This window comes from Quercus lobata, chromosome 4 (assembly GCF_001633185.2).
Source record: "Quercus lobata isolate SW786 chromosome 4, ValleyOak3.0 Primary Assembly, whole genome shotgun sequence".
NCBI classification, from domain to species: domain Eukaryota; kingdom Viridiplantae; phylum Streptophyta; class Magnoliopsida; order Fagales; family Fagaceae; genus Quercus; species Quercus lobata.
The window spans coordinates 55,528,904-55,539,084 of record NC_044907.1 but is presented as its reverse complement, the minus strand read 5'-3'; the positions used below and the strand labels follow the sequence as shown (position 1 = coordinate 55,539,084).

The window sequence follows — 10,181 nt, the reverse complement described above, 5'->3', positions numbered from 1 at the left end:
AATTGTCTTTTTGTAGGAATCAAAGTGAAGGACTCATTATCTCATTCAACACAAGTTATCTCAAATATGCACTATCATATAGCAGATAATAATATGAACTATACACTGTAGGATCGACAATAGTCCTCCTACCTTCAAAGGATCGACCTTAGCTCTCCTAAAACTCATAGGATTGACCTTAATTCTCCTATACACTGTAGGATCGATAGTAGCTCTCCTACCTTCAAGGGATCAACCTTAATTCTCCCCAAACCCATAGGATCAACCTTAGTTCTCCTATACACGGTAGGATCAACAGTAGCTCTCCTACCTTCAAGGGATCGACCTTAGCTCTCCCGAAACTCATAGGATCGATCTTAGCTCTCCTATACACTGTAGGATCAATAGTAGCTCTCCTACCTTTAAGGGATCAACCTTAGTTCTCCCAAAACTCATAGGATTGACCTTAGCTCTCCTATACAATGTAGGATTGAAAGTAGCTCTTCTACCTTCAATGGATCGACCTTAGTTAAAGTTAAAACAAAAAAACAAAAAAACAAAAAAAAAAAACAAAAAACAAAAAAACAAAAAAACAAAAACAAAAACAAAAACACAAACACAAACACAAACCGAAAGTTAAATAAATATGACAATATAATCACAATGGGGCAACCTACAAATAGTTTTTTTTTTTAATTTAAAAAAAAAAAAAAGTTAGATACATCCAATGACAGTATAATCACACAAAAATAATACTCAAACAACAAGATCTATTAACTAATACAACCTATAAATGGTACATCTCATGAATCTAAGGTTCGACATTCATCAATTCCTTAGATAAAAATCCCCATAAAAATAATTGTGGGGAGGCATTTAGCACAACAATAGTTCAGATCTAGATGACATTAAAAAAAAAAAAAAAATGGATGAAGCAAGCAATAATGAAAAGTAAAAATTAAAAATTAACAGGTGAGGGCAGATTGTCATGTTATGCTACCTTAGATCCCAATCTATTCTAACAAATGCTCTAATTGTCATGTTATGCTACCTTTGGTAAGTTTTATCTTTAAGAATAATGAAAAGCTTAATCTTTATTTCCTTAAGACCGAAGTATACCACTCAATTTCTTTCTCTATTGGTTACTATTGCAACTTACAAGGTCATATGGTAGGGCCTTATTTCCAACTATTTCCAACTAAGTCCTCTATTTAACAACAACCCCCCCCCCCCCAAAAAAAAGGACAAAACGACTATAAATATTACCTAGATAAATCACAACCAAAATGACATCTATCTCAAAACCATTGTCTGAATTTCATTAAACTTATATACAAAATGGCAACAACACAATGGAATTACAATTCGTAAAACCCCAAGCATGAGATTACTCATATAAGGTTATATATGTGTGTGTGTGTGTGATAACAATGAAATCTGTCCTTTTGTTTGTATGCTATATGCTCTGCATTTGTTCTTGAAGTTACAGGTAGGGAACAAGAAACTAGCAATAAATATTAGCTCTTTAAAGAGGAATGGTATTATAAGATCATCTTTTTCTTTTCTTTCTTCTTCTTCTTCCTCTTTTTTTTTTTTTTTTTTTTTTTTTTTTTTTTTTTTTTTTTGTGCGAAGTAGATTTGATCAATCACCTAAGTCAAGTGCAAAATATAATCATCATCTAACTGATTAGGAAAGCAAGTTTGAAATGAATTTCATCATCTCGTAGATACCAAAGGTAATACAGGGGATCCAAAACAACAGGCAAAGCAATACAGGGGATCCAATTATATAGAAAACCTCAACAAAAAAAAAACAAAAAACAAAAAACAAAAAACAAAAAAATTCATAACCTAAAAAAGAAGCACACAATAATCATAATTTGGAGTTGAAATAAAAACCATAAAAACCCAGGCTAGCCGGGGGAAAAAAAACAATCTGATTTTTGTTAGGTTTGAACCTACCACTTAAGAATCCAATCAAAACCCATGAAAATACTAAAAAAAAAAAAGCAGCAAAATCTATACCAAATCAACAAAACCTGTACCAATATGAACATATTGATATCCAAAAAATAACCTAAACCCATCAAATTTTCAAAACCCCAAGTTTGGGGAAATAACTAATCAAACAATAAATACATATCATAAAAGAACAAACCTTAAGGTTCGGTGCGACGACACCAGCTCCTGACTGACGTGTGCTGCGGCACTAGCGGCGGGGTGGAGCTCCGGTGCTAAGAGGAGAGGAAGAGATGAAATCCTTTAAGCATTGGCCCTGTTACGTTTTCTCCAGGTCTGAACGTGTTTGAGGATTATAATTGTGTGTGCTAAAGTATATGTGTGTTTCATCAAAGATATGACGTGGCGTCCATTGATTGGTGGCATAAATTAGAGGCTTTCCACCAACTCCTGACCGAACGTTTTCTCAAATAAACAATGGCCCTCGAAATGAGAATTTCCTGTTTCCCAAATCAAAGTTGCGCCAGGAAAACATTCAGCCCCGAAAACGCAAAAGTTAGCTAGAAAACAAAGTAATAAATGAACCTCTTCACTCTTTCATTTCCACAAGTTGGTTGGTGGTTCCTTGAACAATTCAAAAAAGAAAAGAAAGTGAGAATGTTGGTGTAGGTGGAGGCGTAGGTGACACAGCCAAAAACGCCCACCTTATTATTAAATCATTCATGATACACTATAAATTCAACAACCCAAATCCAACTTCCCCACACAATAACACCAAAACCAAAAAAATGACCACCCTCGCTTTTCTCTCTAAAGCCAAAACTCTAAAAACCAATTCCAATTCCAATTTCTTCACCCTCCTTCGCTGCATGAGCAATGTCCCAGAAAACACAGTGTACGGTGGGCCAAAGAATCAGAATCCAAACCAAAGAGTGACTCTCACCCATTTACGGCAAAAGCACCGTAAGGCTCAGCCCATAACGGTTGTAACTGCCTATGATTACCCGTCAGCTGTGCACTTAGACACCGCAGGTATTGATGTGTGTTTGGTCGGTGACTCGGCTTCCATGGTTGTCCATGGTCACGACACTACTCTTCCTATTTCGCTCGATGAAATGCTTGTTCATTGCCGTGCTGTCGCGCGTGGCGCTCAACGCCCACTTCTTGTTGGGGACTTGCCCTTTGGTACCTACGAATCTAGTACTAGTCAGGTATTGGTATTGCTAAATTCCCAGTTTCTGTGTTTGATTATAACCAATTTTATGGGGCTTTCGTCTTGGAAAATTCTATGTACCATTACCAACGTGTTCTGTATGTGAGTGTCTGTGTCTGTGTTTTTTATATGGTACAGTACTTATGATTATGTACTTTATGTTTTAATATTCCCATTTCGTTGTGAATATAAACAAAATGCTATGATTAAAACACCTTTTTTTATTGTTGAAATAATTCGATAGCTGAGGACGGGGATTTGAACCTTGGACCGGGAAGTACTAGTTGAGTTAAGGCTCTTTGCTTGATTAAAATACTTAAAGTATGCTAGATGCTACCATGCATTATGGTGATCGGGTTTCTGATACATATTTCATGGCTGTTAATATGCCATAATTTGATTGGTGCACAATAAAAGTGGGTGTCAAGGGTGAGCTTTGGTGAAAGTAACATTGCTTCAATAATCAGTTGTGAAAAAATTGTGAAAATGCTGTGTTTGTTGCATTACTCTTTGGTTAAGTGAGCAATGGTTGGTGATTGGTGATGTTGTATGCGCAGGCAGTTGATACAGCAGTGAGGGTTTTGAAGGAAGGAGGAATGGATGCCATAAAATTGGAAGGAGGGTCTCCTTCAAGAATTAGTGCAGCAAAAGCTATTGTGGAAGCTGGAATTGCAGTTATGGGGCATGTGGGACTTACTCCTCAGGCCATCAGTGTTCTTGGGGGATTCAGGCCCCAGGGCAAGAACGTTGCCAGTGCTGTCAAGGTGCCCTCCTCGTTTTTTCATATGTGTGTGTGTGCGCGCTGGGTGTTTTGTTGTTATGTTGAAGGGAATTGTTCTGTGTAGGTTGTGGAGACCGCAATGGCTTTACAGGAAGCAGGGTGTTTCTCTGTTGTTTTGGAATGTGTTCCTCCACCGGTGGCTGCTGCAGCCACATCAGCTCTTCGGATTCCTACCATTGGTATTGGGGCTGGACCTTTTTGTAGTGGGCAGGTATGGTGATTAACTAGCTCAATAATTTTTTTTGCTGGTGTATATATGCCTGAGATGTCATGTATTTGATAAGATGTAGTTCTACCTATATCATGCTATTATTGATGTTAATTTTATATGTATCGTGATTTGAATTAAGCAGTGTGATAGGAGACTTTTGACAGGTAATAAGGGACTGTCATGGTATCTTAAAACTGTTGTCCAACTTCATACATAGTTTCTCTTGATATGAGAAGGTTAAATAAAAGTATTTGGTGCTGTCACAACCACTTTTGTAAAGCTCTAGGATTAAATACTCTTTGAGCAGGGTTAAAAATGTTAGTTTGTAGAAAGTTTTGATTATATCAGATAGAGCTTGGGCATCACTGGTTTTACACCTCCATCCATTTATTGAAACTTCTAGTATAGACCTTACCAATTCTTTTGTAGAACCATGATCACTATTCTCTGTTTACTTGTTTGATGGATTTATTTTAGGCTAATTGAAAACGGTCTAGAAACCTCTGCTAGAAGAAGTAGCAACCTACTTTCTGATAGAAGAAAATCAGCCTTAGAGTCATTGAGTTTGGTAAAATGAAATCAGTTCAATTAGTCACCTTGGCATTATGTTTTGCTTTTGCTAATGTGGGTTTGTAGTGGTTACAGACTTACAGTAACTTAAATTGGCAACTCCCACTATAAAAAGATTGTCCTCTGTGCTTAACAGAAAGTATTTTGGCCCATTAAGAGTGACGAGGGCATCAGTGACATGGACTAAAAATAAATTTTAAAATATATATATATATATATATCTCTCTCTTAAAACAAGGGGAAAAAGAAATAAAGAAGAAACGCTAGGTTAGGTGTCAAAAGCAGGCCTTTAGACCACTCTAAATATTTTTAAAATTTAAAGATGATTAATCTTTAAGTATTTCATAATTTGTTTTGAAACCAAAACTATAAATTCAAGGTTATTATTTCATAAGGGAAGGGAATAAAATGGAATGAAATGATCATAAGGGAATGGAAAGGAATGGAATGGAATGTATTTAAGTAAGGAAAATGAATGGAATAGAATGAAATTAAGTAACCTTGATTGGATGTTTTAAAATAAAGGAATGGAAATGAATAAAAATGAATGGAATGTAAGTAATCTTGTTTGAGAGCAACATGTAGGAAATGAAATGGAATCATTTTATAACAATATTACTATTAGACTCCTATTTTAAAATAAAGAGTTGAATATACAAGGGTATTTTGGGAGTTTTAGTAAAAAAAATCATTAAATCTAATTTCATTCCCTTCAATTCCTCCCAATTTTGGGGGAAATGAAAATTTAAGGTTTGAAGGGAATAGAGAGGAATAAGTGGTCCCTCCTACCCATTTCATTCCCTCTTACTTAAACTCCCAAATAAGAGAATGGGTTTTCCATTTCTTCCATTAAAACTCCCAAACAAGGGAATGGAAAAATATTCAAAAATGATTATTTTCATTCCTTTCCTTTCCATTCCATTCCCTCCTCCCAAACGAAACCTAAGGCTTCGCTTGGGAGTTCATAAGGGAAGTAAATGGAATGGAATGAAATGTATTTAAGTAAGGGAAAGGAATGGAAAATAATGGAATGGAATGAAATTAAGTAATCTTGATTGGATGTTTTAAAATAAAGGAATGAAAATGAATGGAATGTAAGTAATGGAATGTAAGTAATCTTGTTTAGGAGTAACATGGAGGAAATAGAACGGAATCATTTTATGACAATATTACTATTTGACCCCTATTTTAAAATAAAGAGTTGAATATACAAGGGTATTTTGAGAGTTTTAGTAAAAAAATCATTAAATCTAATTCCATTCCATTCCCTCCTACTTAAACTCTCAAACAAGGGAATGAACTTTCCATTCCCTCCATTAAAATTTCCAAATAAGGGAAGGAAAGAATATTCTAAAATGATTCTTTTCATTCCATTCCCTTCTCCCAAACGAACCCTAAGTGAACAATTTGGCCTTTTTTGTTGGTTTTCATTTTTTTTTTTTTTTTTTTTTTTTTTTTTTTTGGGGGTGGAGAAAAGGAAGGGAAAAAGAAGGGGGGCGGGGCGAGGACAAGTCTGTTGCAAGATTTCTTCTTATTACATTCCTATTCTCATGGTGCAAATCATAGTGGCCATTATGTAATTCCCATTTCCCACATACCAATTATGACGTAGGACAAGGGGGAACAAGGTAATCTGATTTAGAACACGAGGGGCAGATTTGGTATAGGTTTTGCAGAATTAGGGTTAGGTTTTGGTGGGGAATAGGCTATAGAAAATAATGGGAATTATAGGGTTTCCAAAGGGACAAGGATTAATAGGGTTTTAGGAATGAAATCAAAGGTGAAATTCAAGATTTGGGCTGCTGTGAACAATGATGTGAACAGTAACCGTGAATGGTAAAATTAAAGAAAATATAAAAATTATTGGAATCACACCTAGACTTCCTAAGCATCACACCTAGGATTCCTTGGCATCACACCTCAGAGAAGGTTGCATCACACAAACCATAAAAGAAAGCATAGCTCTTAAATTCTGAAAGCACTCATTAATAATCAACTCATTAATAATCAACTCAATAGAGTAGAACTCTTTAAATAGAAAACTAATACCTAATCCTAGTTGAATTAGGTTTTCTTAAAACCCTAATAAGACTTGGACTTGGACTCAATCTTTTACTACTAAGCCCAACTAAATAACCAAACTTAAAATAAAGCCCAAAAGAAGATCTAATGGACTGTTAGCACAGCCCATTCTAGAATATTATGAAATTATAAAACTGCCCTTGATACATAAAATCAAATAAAATATAATAAATCTGTCTTCCTTTTGCCTCTTGCATCATTCTCCCTTGGTTGGAGAAAACTCGACCTCGAGTTTTGAAGTGTTGAAGTAAAAAAAAAATTGTTTTCTTGAAGTGCATCCTTGACATTGAATAAACACTTTGAATTTGAATTTCCTTTTGTTTCTTCGTTTGTGGTAGCAATGATGATAATGATACACCCACCAATTCAATTGACCCATTAAACTTTTCTGGAATGACAAAATCAATATTTTGAAAAGTTGGTGTAGGCAATAAAATCCTACTTTGGCAAGCAACATGAACTTGGGAATAAGATGCTTCGAGTATTATAGTCTTCACTTCTGCCTTGTAATTTTGATACGCTGCCCTTTCAATTTCAACTACTTCATCAACAGTTTCCATCTCTTTTGAGTCTTGTTGCATTACTTCAAGCTTCCCTTGATCACTTGCATCTATCTTCAACTCAGTATCCCCTATGTTGCTCACTAGACAACTTGTACCTTTGACAAAGTCAATAGAGTACTCATGCATAGGACATAAGGGCTTTGATAAATCTTCCAAAGAAAAATCAGTGCAATCTTCGGAAAAATCTGCTGGAATTTGAGGCACTTCTATAGGCTGGTCAGGTTTTATTTTGGTAGTTCCTGTTGTTACACCATAATGCACGACCTTCATCTTGCTCACATTCACTCAATTTCCCCCTAAACAATCTCCCTGATCCTGTAGACATGATGCAAAATCCCTGCTCTGATACCAAACTAACGTAGGACAAGAGGGAGCAAGGTAATCTGATTTAGAATACCAGGGGAAGATAGCTTGAGTTTTGAAGAATTAGGGTTAGGTTTTGGTGGGGAATAGGCTAGAAAATAATGGGGATTATAGGGTTTCCAAAGGGACAAGGATTAATAGGGTTTTAGGAATGAAATCAAAGGTGAAATTCAAGATTTGGGTTGTTTTGAACAATGATGTGAACAGTAACCATGAATAGTAAAATTAAAGAAAATAGATAAATTCTAGGAATCACACCTAGACTTCCTAAGCATCACACCTAGGGTTCCTTGGCATCACACCTCGGAGAAGACTGCTTACACAAACCATAAAAGAAAGCATAGCTCTTAAATCCTGAAAGCATTCATTAATAATCAACTCAATAGAAAGTACTACAATTCTTTAAATAGAAAACTAATACCTAATCCTAATTGAATTGGGATTTCTTAAAACCCTAATAAGACTTGGAGTTGAACTCAGGCTTTTACTACTGAGCCTAACTAAATAACCAAACTTAAAATAAAGCCCAAAAGAAGATCTAATGTACTATTAGCACAGCCCATTCCAGAATATTATGAAATTACAAAACTGCCCTTGATTCATAAAATCAAATAAAATATAATAAATCTGTCTTCCCATTGCCTCCTGCATCAAATTATTTCTTGATGTAATAACAGTGTACCTCCTCTGCTTCTTTGTGTTTCACTATAATGAAACTTCATTCTTTATGCAGGTTCTAGTTTACCATGATCTGCTTGGAATGCTTCAGCACCCCCATCATGCCAAGGTTGGTTCCAGAATTGTAACTCTGGCTAAATTTTTTTCTTCTCTCCTTTTAATTGGCATGTTTCCATCATGAGAGACTGTTCTTTTGCAGGTTACCCCAAAGTTCTGTAAGCAGTTTGCTCGTGTTGGAGATGTCATCAACAAAGCGCTTTTGGAGTACAGGGAAGAAGTGACAAATGGTTCATTTCCTGGTCCTGTCCACAGCCCATATAAAATTGGTGGCAGTGATGTTAAAGATTTCTTAAATGAGTTGCAGAAGTTAGGTTTGGAGAAGGCTGCGTCTGCAGCAGCTGAAGCAGCTGAGAAGACTAGTAAGGCTGAATCCCCTGGTGGTGGAAGCCCGGCAAGTGATTGATAATGGTCCAGCCAGTAATTGAATTTTGGACTAGTCCAGTAGCAACCTTCTTCCTTGGTGGGTTTTAATTAATTTTCTTTATCATTTATATTTTCTTTTTTCTCCATTGATAGAAATGAAGAGTCAAGAATGTCATTTTTACCGCAGTGATATAGGCAGTTTTGGGTATTCAACCTTGTCTTCTTCATGGTTAGGATTATTTTCGATACAGTCCGAAGAAGTAGCAGCTCCGCGTTCCCCAGTTCCCTTTCTCCTTTAGTAATGTTAAAGAAAGGTGTCTAAAATGTGCTTTTGGAAATCATTTTCAGGCACAATGAAAAAGTTATTCTTGTATGACTTTGTTCGGAACTTGGAATATTATTTCTAGAGATTCTTAACTTAAGCAAGCAGCATAAGAAAAAGGCTAAAAGCCATCTTGAGATTATTTCTGATATGAACAATATATAAGTATCCCAAATGAATATTTAACTCTTAATAATGCCTTGATTGACTCTACCATCAAATAGGCAGAGATGAACTCCTTTTTGTTTTATTCCTCTTGTTTTGGGCACACGAATATTACTTTCTGTAGTGGTCTCTCTGCAGCACTGTCATGGAATGTGATTGTGTAATGTATTATGCGAAAGTTGGGACATATGGAAGCATGGTTTGTCAAAAATTTTGTGGACGAAGTATCTCGAATCAAGCATAGATTCTGAAATCTTATAGTAAGTAGATTATTATGAAAGTAATTAATTATTAATTCCCCTTCTTTCTTTGTAATATATTTGGACCTGATAGCTATTCCAATTGCACTCCCATCCTTTACAACTTGAGATAAAAAGCCAAAAGTAATGAGCTTGGAGCTGCTGATTTCAAGATCAAAATGGCTTTGTTGTATGAGGAGGTACATTGCATATTGCATTAACAAATGATTCATTCATGTCACGTACACAGCTTGATCACCACATAATGAGGAAAGGCCACGCCAATGCTTTCGAAGATCTCTTTAATGAGGAAAGGTAACATGAACACTGATTACAGATTGGATTAGGGCTTGTTTGGTTCTTATTCAATAAAATGTTTTTTTACACAACCAAGCATGCTATAATTGAGTTCTTTGCCCCTCCTGATTGGAAAAAAGACAAACAAATACCTATTTTTTAATGTCTAACTGCTCATACTTCACTTGATAGAAAAAGAGAAGTAATGTAAAACAAAACACGTCTCCCACCCACTAGGAAACAATAACCTCTCACACCGAATTTAATGCCCCAATACTCTTACCCTTCTTCTTCTTCTTCTTCTTCTTCTTCTTCTTAGCTAAACCTAACACACTT

The 10,181-nt window shown here is 35.7% G+C and overlaps 1 protein-coding gene across 2 annotated transcripts; it reads left to right on the top strand.

Moving 5' to 3' along the window:
- The first annotated feature begins 2,458 nt into the window (after positions 1-2,458).
- Positions 2,459-9,818, top strand: LOC115988099 (3-methyl-2-oxobutanoate hydroxymethyltransferase 1, mitochondrial-like). Of its 2 annotated transcripts, XR_004091322.1 has the most exons (6): positions 2,459-3,149; positions 3,709-3,915; positions 3,997-4,143; positions 8,455-8,508; positions 8,599-8,919; positions 9,799-9,818. XR_004091322.1 is itself a non-coding variant. In XM_031111736.1 (5 exons), exons 1-5 carry the CDS (start codon positions 2,661-2,663, stop codon positions 8,860-8,862), a joined length of 1,161 nt encoding a protein of 386 aa, XP_030967596.1. In that variant the 5' UTR covers positions 2,459-2,660; the 3' UTR covers positions 8,863-9,244. The 2 variants fall into 2 exon arrangements, 1 of the variants encoding a protein (XP_030967596.1); XM_031111736.1 differs by lacking the exon at positions 9,799-9,818 and having other exon boundaries at positions 8,599-9,244.
- The last annotated feature ends 363 nt before the right edge of the window (positions 9,819-10,181 follow it).